The 22,135-nt window shown below is 44.0% G+C and overlaps 1 protein-coding gene across 3 annotated transcripts in view; it reads right to left on the bottom strand.

Annotated features, from left to right (window-relative positions):
• Window positions 1-22,135, bottom strand: part of SARDH (sarcosine dehydrogenase) — a 217,418-nt gene that overhangs the window by 168,156 nt on the left and 27,127 nt on the right. For all 3 annotated transcript variants that reach the window (XM_073599664.1, XM_073599665.1, XM_073599666.1), the window contains exon 3: window positions 8,054-8,232. In XM_073599664.1, the coding sequence (XP_073455765.1) occupies window positions 8,054-8,232 (179 nt within the window). The remainder of the gene's footprint in view (window positions 1-8,053; window positions 8,233-22,135) is intronic.

The raw sequence follows: 22,135 nt of genomic DNA, 5'->3' as shown, positions 1-22,135 counted from the left end.
GAACACCTTAATCTTAGGGCAAGACCACCATAGGTGGAGAAAGGTGCCTTCCTGTCCGCACCCTCTCCAACATCTGGCGTCTGCCGTCGGGAACCTCTTTGCTATCTTAACTGGGGTCCAATACCACCTAGTCAAAAATGTATATGACATTTCTTGAATATGAGAGCTTATAGACGTAGAGTGCGTCAAATTATATAATTTCTTAATTTGTGCTGTGGTAAGATTATGACTTAGTTCTCCTTCCCATTCTCTAATAAAGTATGGAACTGTTCGATTTTGTGTCGTGAGAATCAGTCTATACATCTGTGACATCAAGTGTCTTTCAGTGGGTATATTTACACACATGGATTCAAAAGCAGTAAGAGAACACACTGGTCTCATCCCGGGTTTCAGACCCTTAAAAAAGCACCCCAATTGATGGTATCTCCACTCCTCCATAGGTATCCTCCCCATTTTCGATGTCAAATCTCGTAGGGGGGTTAATGTTCCATTTTAGGCAAATTTTACACATGTCGTATCCCCATCCCTCGCCCAGGCTCCAAAAAATCCCACCTCCTTCCCTGGAGGAAACCATGGGTACCCCTCCAATGGGGTCAGAGGGGATATCCGAGGAGCATAGTCTCCTGATTGATTTAATTTATCCCAAATTAAGAGTGTGCTCTTTGTTAATGGTGACGTCCATTTTGAGAGACCCCTGTCTGTACTCGGAATCCACGGGATTCCGGCCAGCTTCCTGCCTGCCATTATCTGCTCTATGGAGATCCATATTTTCTTTGCGGAGTCGTGGCACCAGTTCAGGTTCCGCACTAAAGACATTGCTCTATAATATAAAGCTACATCTGGTAGTCCCATTCCTCCTTCCAATTTGCCTCTACGCAAAACATCATACGCCAATCTGGGATGTTTATCACTCCATACAAATGCTATGAAGACCTTACGTAAGGTTTTAAAAAAACTTTTTGGGAGTGTAATTGGCACTGTGTGGAAAAGATAAATTATTTTGGGTAATACACTCATCTTTATGGCGCTGACCCTTCCAAACCACGTTAATAACCGGCCCTTCCATTTCTGCAGGTCCCCCATTACCCCCTTCATTAAGGAACCATAGTTTATATCATACAGTAGTTTAGGATCTGCTGCGATATGTATTCCCAAATATGCCAAAGAGTTTTTGTTCTAAATAAAGGGATAAGAATTTAGCAAAATCGTTTTCATCCCTAAGGGGACATGACTAGGTAACAGTACAGACTTTTCAAAATTTATTTTGAAGTTAGATAAGTCTCCGAACTTAGAGACCTCTGCCATTAGAGGCGGTAGTGATGTCTGTGGTGATGAAAGATAGAATAATAAGTCGTCGGCATATGCCGAGACTTTATATTCAACTGATCCGGCCCATACCCCCTGAATTTCAATGTTTCCCCTCACATTGCAAAGAAATAGTTCTAATATCATAGCAAACAACAGCGGGGATAATGGAGACCCTTGTCTTGTGCCATTACGTATTTGGAAATAATCCGACAATGTGCCATTTACTTTGACTCTCGCTCTCGGTGTCGCATATAATGCTGCAACCCAGCCCATCATGCGTTCCCCCAGACCCTTCCCCCTTAGCACCTCCGCCATAAATCCCCAGTTCACCCTGTCAAACGCCTTTTCGGCATCCATTGACAATATCACTCTTGGGGCCTTGTCAGGGCCGTGTTGCATCCAATGAAGGGTGTGTAATGCCCGAATGGTATTATCTCTGGCCTCACGGCCCTTCATAAATCCCATCTGATCAGAGTGAACTAGTTTCACTATATGATCCTGTAACCGAAAAGCCAAAAATTTGCTAAAACCTTAGTGCCTGAGTTTAACAAGGAGATGGGTCTGTAGTTCGCACACTGCTGAGTATCTTTCCCTGGTTTAGGAAGTATCGTTATCTATGCCAACAAGGCCTTTGGAGGTAATGGATTGGAGGCATTAATTGAATTTAAGTAGCTACATAACGGGCCTCCTAATCTGGTAATACATTTCTTAAAATATGAATTGGTGAGCTCATCTGGTCCTGGGCTTTTACCTTTTGGCAGACTCGATATTACTTTGTAGCTACAGTGTCTCTTTGCTCCCAGCAGGTGTCCCCGGGGGGTGAAAAGAAAAGAAAAAAAAAAGGGAAGAATTCCAAAAAGAGAAGTAAACCCCTCCAAACCATCCCTCCCTCCCCATTCCCCCCCACCCACTCTCCTCCACCCCAATATTACATTTTAGGGAATATGTACTAAACGATAAAGAACTCAGACCTCTCCACCTTCCTGCTACACCGAAGGATATCAAGTCCCTTATATCGGACCTGACCTACTGGGCAACCCATACCCATACTCCCACGCATTAGTATATATCCCTCCCCCCCCCCGGGCACGTAATATATTCCTCTTTATTTATAACTGCATCCGGCTATTTGTCCCCTCTCTAGAGACCTTCCCTATCATCCCTCTTACTCATATACACTATGCAGGGTAACCCCCCCTTTTTCCCCTATAAATGCGGGGAAAAAGGGGGAGAAGGAGCAGGGAAGAAAGGAGGAGAGGAAGAGAAAAAAAAAAAAAAACACCTATTCATATGTTATTCACCTTAACAAACACCTCTATTCTGAAAATAATATCATATTCCCACCGCATCCCTATCCTCCATTACTTACCCTCTTAAACACCAGACATCATGTCTTTTTAAATACTGTTGGGACACAGGGTGTTTTTATCCTCCATCTTTACAATTCTCTCTTTATGTCGGATTAAATTATTTAAAAAATATATATGTATACTCTCATATGGAATCCACCAGATCTTCTGTTGTTGTATATGCAATAGATATATCAAGAAGTCACATATGTTCCAAAGGATGTATACATGAGCCCACGTACACACACTTATAAACACTGTCCCCGTTTACACAACTGACTGTGAGAAATATACGTGTATATACATATATACATAAGTGTGCTAAAACATACCTGATCACAGAAGTGTGTGTAAATAAATAAATAAATCCGTGCTGTCTAACACCAACTGAGTGTAAAGAGCGTGTGCTCATATACACATCCCATGTGTATATTCTTATATGAGATCCACCAGATCTCTGTTGTTGTATATGCAATAGGTATATCATGAGGTCACACATGTTCCAAAGGATGTATCCATGAGTCCATGTACCCACCCATATAAACACACTCCCTGTTTACACAACTGACTGTGAAAAATATACATGTGTATATATATATATATATATATATATATATATATATACACACACACACACACATAAGTGTGCCACAACGCACCCAATCACAGAGGTACATATAAATAAATGAATAAGTGCTGTCTATCACCAACCGTGTGTAAGGAACGTGTGCTCACAAACATATACATATCTCGTCTGCATATTTTTATATGAGATCCACCAAATCTCTGTTGTTGTATATGCAATAGGTATATCATGAAATCACATACACACCAAAGGGTGTATACGTGAGCCCATGTACACACACATACACACACAAACACAATCCCTGTTTGCACACTTAACTGTGAACGTAGACCCCAAATACAAGTAAACAGTTAAATATATTAAAAAAAATAAATAAATCCAAAATTAAAGAAATTAATCCTCAAACCATTCCCTTTCCTATTCCCCTCCCCCCTCTATCTCAATTTCCCCACAAGGTGAACCCCATCACGTCTATCATATTTCCTTATGTACCTTTGATTGATTTCTACATTGGGATCTATTGGGCATTTGTTGCCATTGGGCAGGGCGTTGTAGGGGGTTCATAAAATTATTCCTCCTCCAGTCCACAAAGTCAATTGGGGGTAAATCTAAAGTCTCTACAAACACTTGCAAATCATCCTTAGTGCGCAGAGTTGCTGTCTTGCCATTTCGAGAGGCCGTGAGGCTAAATGGAAACCCCCTGCGCGTAGAGCCTCTAACAGAGGTTTAACAGTCCGTCGTTGCATTAAGGTCCTACGTGATAAGTCAGGGTACAGAGATACATGTACTCCGTCCAAAATAATTTCAGATTTGCTTCGAGTTATTTTCATAATAGATTCCTTAACAGTATATTTATGTAATTTGCATATGGTATCTCTTGGCTTCTCAGAATTTGGGGTTACATTAGAGGGGACACGGTGAACCCTATCCACCTCAATGTTCTCAATTTTTTAAATGATATATTTGCTCCTTAAATCGCAGTCTAGGCCAGAATAGCATAGTGGGGCCTGGCACATACGCAGACATGTCACAGGTCTCTTGTAAATGCGCAAAATGACATAGGCTTCCAGGAGCACTTAGCGAGATCTTTCAAACACGCACATCACCACACAGTCTATGCTGTAGAACTGGCAGAGACCAGCGATCCAGCTGCGCGTGCTCAGGATATGTGGTGCATGTGCAGACATGCTGCAGGGTCTCTGCCTGGTTCCGTAGACATGACAGAGACTTGGAGTGTGCCTGCGCATGCACTGTATACCATGAAAGATGGCAGTGTTGGAGAACAGAGATGTAGACACTACTTATGCTTCAAGCAAGACAAACCTGGAATCTATTAAACTGATTCTAAAGGCTGAAGTTTTTTTTTAGCTTAATGCATTCTCTGCATAAGCCCTGGACATGTCAAATCGCATGCCAAACCAGCGGCAATTGCAGCACCCGAATCGGTGCAACGCTGTATTTGCGAAAAGTAGTTTCTGTACTACTTTTGCTACTTTTATGGTGATTTTGGGGTGCGATTTCTATTGACATCTATGCAGAAACCCGCACAGATGTCTCTGAAATCGCCCTGAAATCGGGACTGACAGCTGAATTTGCACAATTTAATTCCCGCAGTCGGTGTGAATCAGGGCTTAAGGTAAAAATCCTTCTGAGTGCAGCTGTTCCCCCCCCCTCCCCTTATACTTACCTGAGCTCAATTACAATCCAGCGCTGTACACAAGAGCAGTGGCTCACTTTGCCCTCTCCCTCCTCATAGGTTTAGTGAGGAGGGAGCGGGGGCGGGGCCAAGCCTTGCTCTGTGTGTCTATGGACACACAGAGCCGGCTCAGGAGCGAGCCTGTATGAGTGATCCCAAAACAAGCGACATGCTATGGTGGGCGCTTGGTGGTTGGGAGAACTAAAACCAAAGAATCATTAAAGGCAATTTTTTCAGGGAAGGTCAGCAATGTCAGAATCCATACATTATTTTAAGGGCCCATTTACACCAGAATGTGCTGTGGGAAAGGTGCGCTCTGTGTGGGTGCCAATTAATTGTTAATAGCACCCCAAACACATCTTGCAAAGGCAGCACGTTTGCGACCAACAAATCACATGGTGCCACAGTACTATATGGTTTCGTGCGGTGTGATTTGCAAAAGTAGAGCTTCCACTACTTTTTGCACGTTCCAGTGCGTTTTGTAGCCCATTCAAAAAAATGGCCTGTCAAAACTGAAATGCAAAGGACCACACAGGAACGCACGCATGCGATCGCGCATGTTCCAGTGTGAACTGACCCTAAGAAAGAGCAGTCAGTATTGCATGGTGCTATGTGTTCCTATTCTAAATGTGTAATGGCAGCTTCTAGCTGAAGTACCTTATGCAGGTATTTTGCATTGTAACACCATTGTTTAAAGCTGGTGGCCAATTAATTATATAGCCATTGTAAAACAATGAGAGTAGTATTTTCCTTGTGTTTGTATTAGTTGAATATTGTTATAGCTCTGGCTATTATCACAGTCTATATATTGAATCTCACCACTAGGGGTTGTTTTAAAGCTCATTTCTGCTTGTATTTCACAGTAAAATTCACACCTGCGGTACAGGAGACCTTTTAGCAATGTGCGGAGGAACTGTAGCGATTTACATGACGCCATTTACAACATTTCTCGCAGCTCAGCTGGGTGTGAAGCTAAAGTGTAAACAATTAGCGGCTTGATTGATCTGTAACTGACACAAGTGTGATATCAGCATTAAACTATATTATGCCAGAGAGTACATATACAAGACAGGGAGATGTCCTTCTTTCTGCACCAGCAATCTTTAAGAGAAAGAACACAACTGCTGATTTTTTTTTTACACCTACCTCCTATAAACATGCAGAACTGAATCACCAAGATTGTGCATGTTTATACAGGGAAGGGAGATGGAACAAACAGCTAAACATTCTCAACAGTCTAGGACAGTGTTACCCAACCTTTTTTCAGTCAAGGCACCCTTTAAAATTATGCATAATCTTGAGGCAACCCATTCTGAAATATAAAAAACTAAACTAATAGTTGTACATATCATAGCACATCCACACATGTAGGACACCCAACATTAGAGATGATTTATTCTTGCAAAGTAAACACACCTTTGCACACTGGTACTGACTAGTCCAATGTTTCTCTTCTCCCTCAGTTTCTCTCCCTCACTCAGCTAATGCCACCCCAGTGCTGACGGAGAGTGGCAGTGGAGGGGCAAACAAGGATGCTGTGATTATTTTGCTTATCATTCCATGACGTCATTGGTTGTTATGATACCAGTGGCCAGAAGGTTGTAATGGTGCACAATGAAAACCTGTGGCTTATGTACCTAAAAAGCAGGCTTCATCCACCTGTTGGCTTGTATACAATTTTTGGGGAATTTTTAGGTATTTTGCCAAGGCACCCCTAAAGAAACCTGAAGGCACCCTGGTTGAAAAAGGCTGGTCTAGGAGTCAAACTGCTACCTGATACAATTTATTGACATGAGGGTCTAATGACTACCCCCCCCCCCCCCCCCAAAGCCGCCCCCCCGCCAAGTAATGTGGAAATGAAATGCCATATGTCGAGCATAATGTCAGGCTGTAAGGCTGTCCTATAGTCTGGTTGAGGTCGATGCTGATTATAGACACTCAAATGTCATGTTAAGTTGTTCTCAGAAGTACATGAAAAAAAAATGTTAATGGACAGTTTTACCCTCTTTCAGCTGTTCAGATAGTGTGTGAGCCATCAGCCATAATGTCAGGCTCAATGGGAGTCTTGCTGCCTGACCTGTCTGTTCTAACAGGTAGAGAATACAAGTGGAAAACAGCACACACAGCATTCTACAAGAGCAAATGTTGCACTGTTACGACAGATCAGCGTTGGAGATTCAAGTTATTACAGATGCCCACTAGTGACACATTCTCTTTAAGCTGACCAAGGTAAGAATGATAAATAAATAAATAAGCTCCAGAGTATTCCTTTAGGGCTCTTTCACACGGGCTTACCGATCAGGTCCACCTGTCAGTTTTTTTATGCGGACCTGATTGGAAGCTCCACGCAGCTCTATGGGCAGGTGGATTTAAACACACTTGTGTCTGTTTACACTCGCTTACCTCCAAGTCCATTCTGGTCTGTAAAAAAAAAAAAAACGGAAAAAGTCCTTTTCTGTTTTTCTGGACCTAAGCATGACAGATCTTAGGCAATCTGATGTAAATGGACACCATAGTCCATTTACATCTGGCTAGGGTTGCCAGCTCATCCCTTTAAACCCGAACACATATTAATTACACAGGTTCTGTGGCTGATTAAGGTGGTAATTAAAACACACTTAGTGCCTGACCTGCATTAAATTAGCCTCAGAACCTGTGTAATTCATATGTGTTCGGCTTTAAAGGGATGAGGTGGCAACTCTACATCCCGCTGCCCAAAGAGCAATCACGGACACAAATTGAAATAGCACGGATGTCAAAAAACTGACAGCCGTCCCGTTTATCTCAGATTCAGCAGGGGAGACTCAGATTCTTCCACATGACCATTCCTGATTGCTTTGCTTTAAATACGCTCAGTGAGTAAATATAGGACGTAATTCTTGCTTGTCTCCAGTGACCCAGAAAACCAGGTGAGACAACTCCTTAGTTTGGAGCACCTCCAGTTCCTCCAATAACATACCCCTTCAGTTTATAATAGATCTAATCTCAGAAGCTTTCAGCACAAATCACTTCATGTTGGCACTGCTTTTCCATAACCCAGTAATCTGCAGCACTGGATGTAGTTACAAGACTTTTACAGCAGACACATATTGGCATGATTTTATAAATGCTTACAGACATGAGCCTTTTATATTCATCCAGCCTCTGCTTGTTGGAGGCGATGAACAGACCGCCGTTCTGGATCCACCCGGTGTGCAGTCCAGTCTCCTGCTCCAGATCCTCGCTGACTACCTTACGTGTGTGCGCCAGCAGCTCCACCTCAACGTCACTGGGCCGAAGCTGCCATAAGAGACCTGAAAGACAGAAAGGTTGTGGGTCAGGGAAGGGGCAGCCTCTACACCTGCTGGACTTAAAATACCATTGATTAAGCCTGGGGCTTAAGAGAAATATGTTGATTATATTTACAGTGCTGTTCAGCGGTTGTGCTCCACTGCTTCTTCTCACAATGCAAAATTTGGAGTCTGCCGACTCATAGAAAACAATGCACTCCCTGTGTGGCAGAGATTTTATCTGAGCAGTTGTTAAAGCTGACCTACAGGCAAACAGCTAAATGCACAGATAAAATACATAAAGGGGAGCCAATTTACCTGCCAAAAGATTCTACTTAAGTCCATCCATTTCTGAGATTTACACAGCTCTGCCATACAGCACAGCCCTGTATAGCGGGGAAAAAAGACCCAATTTTTCTCTTCTGCAGTTAAAGCGATTGTTACCCCAACACTTTATATTCCGGAAATGTGCCTGCTGTACCATGTACTACTATAATAAAGTATCCTATTATATTTTTATTGCTTCCTTTATGTGAAATCCCTGGGGTTCCTGCCAGTCCCTTTGCTTTCCTATTAAAAACTGACCACACCAAGCAGGAGAGCACACTGTGGTCAGTTCTCTAGCTATGCTGGGAACTAAATGCACTCTCCTCCAATGATCAGACTTGCCCCCGCTGCACAGCCATTCACTGAGAAGCTCAGTGTGCTGCTACTTCTCCTCCCTCAGCTCTTATGCAACTGAGAACAGAGAGAATGTGATCACTTATAAAAAAGGGAAAAAAGTTACCAAAAATGTTTTTTATATCCATACAAAAATGTTTTGCCTTTCATTTCTATTTTAAATTGAATGGGTTGTTTAACATGGTGATCCTTTACAAATACTTTAAGGTGACCCTGTCACCACACAGTCAAAACAGAAAGAAGTGCCTGTAATGCCGCGTACACACGGCCGGAAATTCAGCCAGCAAAAGACCGATGAGAGCTTTTCATCGGGAAATGCGACTGTGTATGCTCCATCGGACTTTTGCTGGCCGAATTCCAGCCAGCAAAAGATTGAGAGCATGTTCTCAATTTTTCGGTCGGAAAAAGTTCCTATCCGAAAATGCGATCATCTGTGGCAATTCCGAAGCGCAAAATTCCTACGCATGCTCAGAGACAATTCGACGCATGCTCGGAAGCACTGAACTTAATTTTCTCGGCTCCTCGTAGTGTTGTACGTCACCTCATTCTTGACGGTCGAAAGTTCAGCAAACTTTTGTATGACCGTGTGTATGCAAGGCAAGCTTGAACGGGATCCTGTCGGAAAAGCCATCATATCTTTTTCCGACGAGAAGTCCAATCGTCTGTACGCGGCATAAGAGAAAAGTCTCACTCATCTGGTAGCACGTGTTAAAATGCTGCCATGGGGAATACTGTAGTTTTCATGTGCTTTTGTTGCCCTGTAAAAGCATGACAAACTCACACCAGTGTGAAAGGGGTCTTAATGACAGTGGAACAGGTATTCTACACACCCAAGAACATGGAATACATGCCACGGCCGGGGAACAGCACCACAGTGGCATTTTAACCCAAAGGCCACTGGAAAGGGAAGTATATAGCCTCTTCTTTTATAGGTAAATCTTCTGTGTTGGCCCTGTCTCTTCCCCTCTCTACCCTGTGATAGTAAAGCAAAGAAATTGGAAAAGCAGCCCAGTGATGAGGTCATCTCTCTGTCCCTTTGCTCTCTCCTGTCATCATAATCCTAGCAGTGCAGCACAACTGACTGGCTCCTCTTGCTGCTTTTCCCTTCCTCAGTCTTTGCTGTACATGGACTGCAAGAGACTGATACCATGACAAATTCAGGTACTTGCACTGCTTCAAATAAAATAAATAAATAAATGTGTATAAAAGAATACAGAGCTGTATTAATCTGTCTTTTTATATCTACCTGGAGTTTCACTTAATAGAGAACAGCGCAAGTGCAATGAGTTAAAAAGAGCTCTCTTCCCGTCTACAAGTCTTAAGACATAAAACAATAATAAAAATAAGATAGAGCAAAAGCTATATACAAAAGCCTGTAAACATACACAATATTAGTCACAATAAAAGAAACACTTGTCTGTTGTGTTTAAAGCGGGGGTTCACCCACACCGCCAAAAAAAAAAAAAAATATTAAAAGCCAGCAGCTACAAATACTGCAGCTGCTGACTTTTAATACATGGCCACTTACCTGTCCCAGGGTCCAGCGATGTCGGCAGGGGACGCCGAGAACCCGCTCGGTTCTCGGCAGCTGCCGCCGCCATCCTAGGTGAGGGAATCAGGAAGTGAAGCGTTGCGGCTTCACTTCCCGGTTCCCTACTGCGCATGCGCGAGTCGCGCTGCGCGTCCCTAGTGGTCCCCGCTCTCTCCTGGGAGCTGTGTGTTCCCAGCAGACAGCACGGTCGGGACGGGAAGAGGCATAGACTCCCATGGGAGTCTATGCCGGAAGTGGGTGCAAATACCTGTCTTAGACAGGTATCTGCACCCCCCTCCCCCCTGAAAGGTGCCAAATGTGACACCGGAGGGGGGGAGGGTTCCGAAAAGCGGAAGTTCCATTTTTGTGTGGAACTCCGCTTTAACTACAATAAAAAATCCTAAGCAGCAGCTGATCCAGAAGAAGACAGAAAACCCTTAGGCCCCTCCTCACAACTGGCTGTTCTATTATGTCAAGGCACATTACCATGCTTTGCATTAAAGCAGAACTTTACCCATAACAGTTTGAGAACAATGTTCTTTAGCCACTTCAGCCCCGGAAGGATTTACCCCCTTCCTGACCAGAGCACTTTTTACAATTTGGCACTGCGTCGCTTTAACTGCTAATTGCGCGGTCATGCAATGCTGTACCCAAATGAAATTTGCGTCCTTTTCTTCCCACAAATAGAGCTTTCTTTTGATGGTATTTGATTACCTCTGCGGTTTTTATTTTTTGCGCTATAAACGGAAAAAGACCGAAAATTTTGAAAAAAAAATATTTTCTATTTTTGTTATAAAAAAAATCCAATAAACTCAATTTTAGTCATACATTTAGGCCAAAATGTATTCGGCCATGTCTTTGGTAAAAAAAATGTCAATAAGCGTATATTTATTGGTTTGCGCAAAAGTTATAGCGTCTACAAACTAGGGTACATTTTCTGGAATTTACACAGCTTTTAGTTTATGACTGCCTATGTCATTTCTTGAGGTGCTAAAATGGCAGGGCAGTACAAAACCCCCCAAATGACCCCATTTTGGAAAGTAGACACCCCAAGGAAATTGCTGAGAGGCATGTTGAGGCCATTGAATATTAGTTTTTTTTGTCCCCAGTGATTGAATAATGACAAAAAAAAAAAAAAATTACAAAAAGTTGTCACTAAATGATATATTGCTCACACAGGCCATGGACATATGTGGAATTGCACCCCAAAATACATTCAGCTGCTTCTCCTGAGTACGGGGATACCACATGTGTGGGACTTTTTGGGAGCCTAGCCGCGTACGGGGCCCCGAAAACCAATCACCGCCTTCAGGATTTCTAATGCCGCGTACACACGGTCGGACTTTTCGTCTACAAAAGTCCAACGGACGCCGACGGACTAAAGCTGGCTGGTAATCCGATCGTGTGTGGGCTTCTCCGGACTTTCAGCAGACTTTTTCAGCCTCAAATCCGACGGACTTTAGATTTGAAACATGCTTCAAATCTTTACGTCGTAACTACGACGGACCCCGAAATCCGCTCGTCTGTGTGCTAGTCCGACGGACAAAAACCCATGCTAGGGCAGCTATTGGCTACTGGCTATGAACTTCCTTATTTTAGTCCGGTGTACGTCATCACGTACGAATCCGTCGGACTTTTGTGTGGTCGTGTGTAGGCAAGTCCGTTCGTTAGAAAGTCTGCTGCAAGTCCGCCGAAAGTCCGCCGGAAGTCTGTCGGACAGGCTGTCGGACTTTTGTAGACGAAAAGTCCGACCGTGTGTACGCGGCATAAGGGCGTACATTTTTTGATTTCACTCCTCACTACCTATCACAGTTTTGAAGGCCATAAAATGCCCAGATGGCACAAAACCCCCCCAAATGACCCCATTTTGGAAAGTAGACACCCCAAGCTATTTGCTGAGAGGCATGTTGAGTCCATGGAATATTTTATTTTTTGACACAATTTGAGGGAAAGTGACAATTTTTTTTTTTTGCATCGCCTTCAGGATTTCTAAGGGTGTAAATTTTTGATTTCACTCTTTACTGCCTATCACAGTTTTGGAGGCCATGGAATGCCCAGGTGGCACAACCCCCCCCCCCCAAATGACCCCATTTTGGAAAGTAGACACCCCAAGCTATTTGCTGCAAAGCATGGTGAGTATTTTGCAGCTCTCATTTGTTTTTGAAAAGGAAGAAAGACAAGAAAAAACATTTTTTGTTCTTTTTTCAATTTTCAAAACTTTATGACAAAAAGTGAGGTCTGCAAAATACTCACTATACCTCTCAGCAAATAGCTTGGGGTGTCTACTTTCCAAAATGGGGTCATTGGGGGGGGGGGGGGGGTTGCCACCTGGGCATTCCATGGCCTCCCAAACTGTGATAGGCAGTGAAGAGTGAAATCAAAAATTTACGCCCTTAGAAAGCCTGAAGGCAGTGCTTGGTTTTCGGGGTCCCGTACGCGGCTAGGCTCCCAAAAGGTCTCACACATGTGGTATCCCCGTACTCAGGAGAAGCAACAGAATGTATTTTGGGGTGTAATTTCACATATTCCCATGGCATGTTTGAGCGATATATCATTTAGTGACAACTTTGTGCAAAAAAAAAATTTTAAAAAATTTGTCTCTTTCCCGCAACTTGTGTCACAATATAAATTATTCCATGGACTCGACATGCCTCTCAGCAAATAGCTTGGGGTGTCTACTTTCCAAAATGGGGTCATTTGGGGGGGTTTGAACTGTCCTGGCATTTTATGCACAACATTTAGAAGCTTATGTCACACATCACCCACTCTTCTAACCACTTGAAGACAAAGCCCTTTCTGACACTTTTTGTTTACATGAAAAAATAATTTTCTTGCAAAAAAAAATAACTTTGAACCCCCAAACATTATATATTTTTTTAAAACAAATGCCCTACAGATTAACCCCTTCCCGCCGACCGAACGCATATATGCGTCCTCGGCTTTCCGGGGTTATACCGGGATGATGCCCGCAGCTGCAGGCATCATCCCGGTACCGTTGTTTTCAGCGGGCGATCGGCTACCCGAATATAACAACCGATGCGGCTAAAAGCCGCTCGGTTGTTATACCGGAGGAGCGGGAGGGGACATCCCCCCCCTCCCGCCGCCTCCCGCCGCTGTTACCGGGCCTCCCGTGCGATCGGGAGGCCCGGTGTCCGGTCCGCTGCCTTCGGCGGCTGGGGGCGGACTGGAACGAAGCTGCGAGCGGCTTCGTTCCAGCCTTCTTCTTGTAAATGCGGAAGCGACGTCATGACGTCACTTCCCGTTTACTCGGCTGCCAATGGCGCCGAATTTAAAAAAGTACACAGTATTCAGAATCGCCGTTTTCGGCGATCTGAATACTTTGAAGTGTAAAGGAGGGATGGGGGGTCTTTTAGACCCCCGATCCCTCCATAAAGAGTACCTGTCACCACCTATTACTGTCACAAGGGATGTTTACATTGCTTGTGACAGCAATAAAAGTAAAAAAAAAAAAAAAAAAATTTAAACACAATTTATAAAGTACAAAAATAAATAAATTAAATAAAAAAAAAAAAAAAAAAATTTTTTAAAGTGCCCCTGTCCCCGCGAGCTCGCGCAGCGAAGAAAACGCATACGGAAGTCGCGCCCGCATATGTAAACGGTGTTCAAACCACACATGTGAGGTATCGCCGCGATCGTCAGAGCGAGAGCAATAATTCTAGCTCTAGACCTCCTCTGTAGCTCAAACCTGGTAACCGTAAAATTTTTTTAAAGCGTCGCCTATGGAAATTCAAAGGTACCGTAGTTCGTCGCCATTCCACGAGTGCGTGCAATTATAAAGGGTGACATGTTTGGTATCTATTTACTCGGCGTAACATCATCTTTCACATTATACAAAAAAATTGGGGTAACTTTACTGTTTGGATTTTTTAAAATTCATGAAAGTGTCACTTTTCCAAAAATTTGCGTTTAAAACACCGCTGCACAAATACCGTGTGATAAAAAATATTGCAACAATCGTCATTTTATTCTCTAGATTCTTTGCTAAAAAAATTATATATAATGTTTGGGGGTTCTAAGTAATTTTCTAGCAAAAAATATGGATTTTAACTTGTAAACACCAAATTTCAAAAATAGGCTTAGTCATGAAAGGGTTAAAATGGTGGGTGTTTCATTTTTTTTTTCACACAGTAATTGCGCAGCGATTTTTCAAACGCATTTTTTGGGGGAAAAACACACTTTTTAAAATTTTAATGCACTAAAACACACTATATTGCCCAAATGTTTGATGATATAAAAAAGATGATCTTAGGCCGAGTACATGGATACCAAACATGACATGCTTTAAAATTGCGCACAAACGTGCAGTGGCAACAAACTAAATACATTTTTAAAAGCCTTTAAAAGCCTTTACAGGTTACCACTTTAGATTTACAGAGGAGGTCTACTGCTAAAATTACTGCCCTCGATCTGACCTTCGCGGTGATACCTCACATGCATGGTGCAATTGCTGTTTACATTTGACGCCGGACCGACGATTGCGTTCGATTTTGCGCGAGAGCAGGGGGGGACAGGGGTGCTTTTTTTTTTTTTTCTTTATTATTTTTTTGATTTTTTATCTTATTTTTAACCACTTGACAACTGGGCACTTAAACCCCCTTCCTAACCAGACCAATTTTCAGCTTTTGGTGCTCTCACATTTTGAATGACAATTACTCAGCCATGCAACACTGTATCTATATGAAATTTTTGTCCTTTTTTTCACACAAATGAAGCTTTCTTTTGGTGGTATTTAATCACCGCTGGGTTCTTTATTTTTTGCGCCGTAAAAGAAAAAAGACCGAAAAATCTGTAAAAAAATGCATTTTTCTTCATTTCTGTTATAATATTTTGCAAATTAGTAATTTTTCTTCATATATTTTGGCCAAAATTTATACCGCTACATATCTTTGGTAAAATTAACCCAAATCGGTGGATATTATTTGGTCTTTGTGAAAGTTATAGAGTCCAAAAGCTATGGTGCGAATATCTGAAAATTGATCACACCTGAAGTACTGACGGCCTATCTAATTTCTTGAGACCCTAACATTCCAGAAAAGTACAAATACCCCCCAAATGATACCTTTTTGGAAAGAAGACATTCCAAGGTATTTAGAAAGATGCATGGTGAGATTTTTGAAGTTGTCATTTTTTCCCACAATTCTTTGCAAAATCAAGGTTTTTTTTTTACTTTTTTTTTTTCCCACAAAATTGTCATATTAGCAGGTTATTTCTCACACACCACATATGCATACCACAAATTACACCCCAAAACACATTCTGCTATTACTCCCGAGTACGGCGATACCACATGTGTGAGACTTTTACACAGCGTGGCCACATACAGAAGCCCAACATGCAGGGGAGCACCTTCAGGCGTTCTGTAGCTCCCAGGCCAATTCTGACATTTCTCTCCTACATGTAAAAATCATCATTTATTTGCTAGAAAATTACATAGAACCCCAAAACATTATATATGTTTTTTTAGCAAAGACCCTAGAGAATACAATGGCGGTCGTTGCAACTTTTTATCTCGCACGGTATTTGCGCAGCAATTTTTTTAACGTGTTTTTTTTTGAGAAAAAAACTGTTTTGTGCTTTACAAAAACCAAAACAGTAAAGTTAGCCTAATGTTTTTGCATAATGTGAAAGATGAAGTTATACTGAGTAAATAGATACCCAACATGTCACCTTTCAAAATTGCACGCGCTTGTGGAATGGCGCCAAACTTTGCTACTCAAAAATCCCCATAGGCGACGCTTTAAAATTTTTTACTGGTTACATGTTTTGAGTTACAGAGGAGGTCTAGGGCCAAAATAATTACTCTCGCTCTACCGATCGCAGCGATACCTCACATGTGTGGTTTGAACACGGTTTTCATATGTGGGCGGGACTTACGTATGCGTTCGCTTCTGCATGCGAGCACGCAGGGACAGGGGCGCTTTAAAAATTTTTTATTTTTTTTTATTGTTCATTTTACTTTATTTATTTTAGTTTGATGCTTTTTTCCAAAAAAAAAAATTTTTGACCACTTTTATTCCTATTACAAGGAATATAAAGATCCTTGTAATAGGAATATGGCATGACAGGTCCTCTTTACAGTGAGATATGGGGTCAATAAGACCCCACATCTCACCTCTAGGCTGGGAAGCCTGAAATAAAAAAAAAAAAAAAAAAAACGATCCTGGCTTCGATCGTAGCGGTGAGTCGGTAGAAGCGCGGGAGGGGGGGACATCCCCTCTCGCCTCCCGTAAGAACTATCAAGCAGTGGAACAGCTGCTATGATCGTTCTCATGGTGTAGGGAATCGCCGGCTGAAAAAGCCGATATCTGAATGATGCCTGTAGCTGCAACCATCATTCAGATATCTCCGCACAAAGTCAAGGACGTTGTATGACGGCCGGTGGGCGGGAAGTGGTTAAAACGCATTTTTTTTTTAACACAAAGTTGTCCATTTATACAATATTTCTACCACATAACATGTACATACCAAAAATGACACCCCAAAATACATTCCCCTGCTCCTCCTGAGTACGGCGATACCACATGTGTGAGACTTCCACAGCCCGGCCACATACAGAGGCCGAGTACAGCTGAGCATGGCTCGGTATGGCGGGGTATTGCGGAGTATGGCGGGGTATTGTGGAGTATGGCGGGGTATTGCGGAGTATGGTGGGGTATGGCGGGGTATTGCGGAGCATGGCAGAGTATGGCGGAGTATGGCGGGGTATTGCGGAGTATTGCAGGGTATTGCAGAGTATGGCGGGGTATGGCGGGGTATGGCGGGGTATGGCGGGGTATGGCGGGGTATGGCGGGGTATGGCGGGGCATGGCAGAGTATGGCGGGGGCATGGCAGAGTATGGCGGGGGCATGGCAGGGTATGGCGGGGGCATTGCAGAGTATGGCGGGGGCATTGCAGAGTATTGCGGGGGAATTGCAGAGTATGGCGGGGGCATTGCAGAGTATTGTGGGGGCATTGCAGAGTATTGTGGGGGTATTGCGGAGTATGGCGGGGTATTGCAGAGCATGGCAGAGTATGGCGGAGTATGGCGGGGTATTGCGGAGTATTGCAGGGTATTGCAGAGTATGGCGGGGTATGGCGGGGTATGGCGGGGTATGGCGGGGTATGGCGGGGTATGGCGGGGCATGGCAGAGTATGGCGGGGGCATGGCAGAGTATGGCGGGGGCATGGCAGGGTATGGCGGGGGCATTGCAGAGTATGGCGGGGGCATTGCAGAGTATTGCGGGGGAATTGCAGAGTATGGCGGGGGCATTGCAGAGTATTGTGGGGGCATTGCAGAGTATTGTGGGGGTATTGCAGAGTATTGTGGGGGTATTGCAGAGTACTGCACAGCATTGCAGAGTATTGTGGGGGGTATTGCAGAGTATTGTGGGGGTATTGCAGAGTATTGTGGGGGTATTGCAGAGTACTGCACAGCATTGCAGAGTATTGTGGGGGTGTTGCAGAGTATTGCACAGCATTGCAGAGTATTGTGGGGGTATTGCAGAGTATTGTGGGGGTATTGCAGAGTATTGTGGGGGTATTGCAGAGTACTGCACAGCATTGCAGAGTATTGTGGGGGTGTTGCAGAGTATTGCACAGCATTGCAGAGTATTGTGGGGGTATTGCAGAGTATTGTGGGGGTGTTGCAGAGTATTGCTCAGCATTGCAGTGTAGTGGGGATGGCTGAGCATGGATGGATGGATGCCTGGATGTATCAGATGACGCTGGTCTGTTTACATGTGATCGCGCCGTCATTTGACGGCGCGATCACATGGTAAACGGCCGCGATCAGCGGCCATTTACCGGGATCCGTGATGCGCCGGGTCCGGAGGACCCGGCGGTCACGGATGTGTTCGGGTGCGCGCCCCAGGGGGCGCGCGAGAGGGGAATTCTGGGAGGACGTCATAGTACGTCCACCCAGAGTTATCCAACCGCCCTGCAGCCGTCATTCGGCTATGGGCCGGTTGGTAAGTGGTTAAACTGTTCCTTTCATTTTTATGTTTTTTAATAATTGTTATTGTTATCTCAGGGAATGTAAATATCCCCTATGATAGCAATAGGTAGTGACAGGTACTCTTTTTAAAAAAAATTGGGGTCTATTAGACTCTAGACCTCTCCTCTGCCCTCAAAGCATCTGACCACACCAAGATCGGTGTGATAAAATGCTTTCCCAATTTCCCAATGGCGCTGTTTACATCCGGCGAAATCTAAGTCATGAAATGCTCGTAGCTTCCGGTTTCTTAGGCCATAGAGATGTTTGGAGCCATTCTGGTCTCTGATCAGCTCTATGGTCAGCTGGCTGAATCACCGGCTGCATTTTCAGGTTCCCTGTTGGGGCAGGAGAGCCAGAGAAAAACATGGAAGACGGTAGGGGGGGGCATTCCCTCCCACTGCTTGTAAAAGCAGTCTAGAGGCTAATTAGCCGCTAGGATTGCTTTTACATGAAAGCCGATCGCTGGCTGAAAAGAATGATACCAAGATGATACCTAAACCTGCAGACATCATTCTGGTATAACCACTCAAAGTCCAGCAACATACCAGTATGTTGCTGGTCCTTGTTGGGCATATATTGTAAACTTTTTTTTCATGCAGCCTGTGGGCTGAACAAAATAAAGATATTGATCGGTGGGTATGCCCACCATTAGAATACCTCCCTTCATCCACCCACTTCTAATGATGGGCATACATGCACCATTTATATATGCCGAAGCATGGGCGCATCCTCCCGCAAAAGGCAGGAGCAAATCGCTCCTCCACCCACTGCTGCCCCCACGCTTTGGCATATATGCTGAAGTATGTAACTGTGGTGGTGAAATCACCTCCGACAGCGCTGGAGTCACGGCTTTATATATCATGGGAGAAAACGCTGTTGCTGTCAAGATAAATAAATCCGCGCTGCAACTGAATGGCGTACCTGCTAAGCAAATGATGGTTAACAATAAAACAAAGTAACATTACAGTATAACAGTAAGACTTACCATACCTGCAAAGCAAATACAAAAAAAAAAAACATAGTAAAAAATAAAACATTTAACGCAACCTGTCAACCTGTGCCTAAAATATATATATGCCGAAGCATGGGGGCATCCTCCCACAAAAGGCAGGAGCAAATCGCTCCTCCACCCACTGCTGCCCCCACGCTTCGGCATATATGCTGAAGTATGTAACTGCGGTGGTGAAATCACCTCCGACAGCGCTGGAGTCATGGCTTTATGTATCGTGGGAGCAAACGCTGTTGCTGTCAAGATAAATAAATCCGCTCTGCAGCTGAATGGCGTACCTGAAAACAATAAAATGGTTACCAACAAAACACAGTAAACAGTAAAGTATAAAAAAATTGCATATCTGAAAAGCAAACATGGTAAAACATAATAACAATAAAACATTGCAGAATAGAATACAGTAAAAAAGAGCAGAACAATAGAGAGAGAATAGAGAGAGAGAGAGAACAATAAAACAACAACTATTTTTGGTTTTTTTATTTTATTTTTTTTTTGTGTTTTTATTTTTTTTATTTTTTTAATTTTTTTTACACTTTTTTTAGTAACTTTTAACTTTTGTAACTGGTACCAGGTTTGGGTCTCTCAAAATGCGATGGCATCTTGGGAGACCCTGTGAAAGTGTGTCCTAGTCTGTGCAGTGCTGTACCCTACGCTAATACTCAACTAGTGCATGGTAGCGTTCAAAACATTCACCCATGCAAAGACCAGGATTGCCAGGACAGGAGGGACAATAACACCGGGTGTCACGCCTAAATCCGCGCTTGCTGCAGACACGACATCTTTTTTGGGGGGCTCTTTGGGTAGGGGTACTCGGGAGGACATAAGGAAAATGCCTCTCATGCAGCCGGCTTACTGCATTTGGTTGGGGAAGGTGAGGTGAAGCACCGTCTGGATACAGAAGGGCTCTGACGATCTCTTCCTGGAATTTAAGGAAGGATCCAGTCCGTCCTGAAGCTCTGTATAGCACATGAGCGTTCAGCAAAGCCAATTGAAATAAATAAACAGACACTTTTTTTATACCAGCGTCTGGCCTTACGGGCAACTGGTCGTTGAGGTCCACCCCTCCCATATTTTGGTTATATTCGTGGACACAGAGGGGTTTCTCCACAACACCAGTCGCCGTAGTAATTTGGACCGTCGTGTCTGCATGAAGGGAGGTAAGAACGAAAACATTCTTATTGTCCCTCCACTTCATAGTGAGCAAGTTATTACACTTCAAGCAGGCTCTCTCACCCAGCCTAAGACGGGAATCTACAAGCCGCTGGGGAAAGCCCCGGCGATTAGGTCGCACGGTGCCACATGCTCCAATCTGCTGATCAAACAAGTGACTAAAAAGTGGCACGCTCGTGTAATAATTGTCCACGTACAAGTGGTACCCCTTTCTGAATAAGGGTGACACCAAGTCCCACACTATCTTGCCAGCGCTTCCTATGTAGTCAGGGCAGTTTGTCGGCTCTACGTGACTATCTTTGCCCTCGTAAACTATAAAACTACATGTATAGCCTGTGGCCCTGTCACAGAGCTTATACATCTTGACCCCGTATCTGGCACGCTTGCTGGGAAGGTACTGTTTGAATGACAAGCGGCCAGAAAATTTAATCAGGCACTCATCAATGCAGACAACTTGACAGGGAGTAAACAAGTCTGCAAAATGTTGGTTGAAGTGGTTTACGAGGGGCTGAATTTTGTATAGCCGATCGTATCCAGGGTCTCCACGAGGATGACAGAGTTCATTGTCACTGAAGTGCATGAACCGCAAAATCTGCTCGTATCGTGCCCTGGCCATGGAAGCAGAGAACACGGGCGCATGGTAAATTGGGTTAGTGGACCAATATGATTAGCGACGATGTGATTAGCGGGGATGTGTTGACCAGCGTATAAATTGCTTTGGTCCACAATAGATCTATAGAGATCTTTGGTGAAAAACAGCGTATAAAAATCCAGTGGCGTAAAATCAACTGTTTCCACCTGAATTCCGGGTTGGCCAGTGAATGGGGGAAGTACGGGTGCTGCAGAAGTGGTGGGTTCCCAATTCGGATTGGCGAATGCAGCAGGAAGGGCACTATGGGCACGACGGGCCTGTGTTCGTCTTTTTGGTGGCAGCGGGACACTACTTGTGCTTGCCACCTTGCCAGCTTGAACTGCACTTATGGGACTCGCCACGTCACCACGTGATACTGCAGTGCTGGATGTAAGACCAGAGTGTACTAGGCCGCTGGTGCTTGCCAGTTCACCAGAAGGAATAGCGGCACTAGTACTGCTCTGCTCCATATGAGAGCCCTGCGGTTCTTGCACTTCAAGGACAGAAGAAGAAGATTGGGGTCTGGTACGCCTGACCTTGGCAGGGACCACAACTCCGTCGTCAGAGCTATCTGTCATGGAGCCGCTGTCCTCTACAGGATCGTATTCTGAGCCTGAATCTGACAGATGAGTGACTTCCTCTTCACTATCTGTCATGCTCAGAAACTCAGAAAAGATTTTGCAGAAACGTGTAGGCCTCTTCACTAGTGTACCTTCGATTTGCCATTTTGGGCTCTAAATTTAGGGGTACACTAGTGAGACTCACAGGCAAAAAAGCTGTTAGCGATCGCAGGGATCAGGCCTGACTCTGCGAACGCTGCAGTTATGTGTGCTTAGTGTTTTGTAAGTGACAGTTATCGATCGATACTGCACTTGGGTGGGCTGGGCCGGGCCGGGCCGAGGGGCAAAACG

This window comes from Aquarana catesbeiana, linkage group LG09 (genome assembly GCF_042186555.1).
Source record: "Aquarana catesbeiana isolate 2022-GZ linkage group LG09, ASM4218655v1, whole genome shotgun sequence".
NCBI lineage: Eukaryota > Metazoa > Chordata > Amphibia > Anura > Ranidae > Aquarana > Aquarana catesbeiana.
This window is presented reverse-complemented; position numbering and strand designations above follow the sequence as displayed.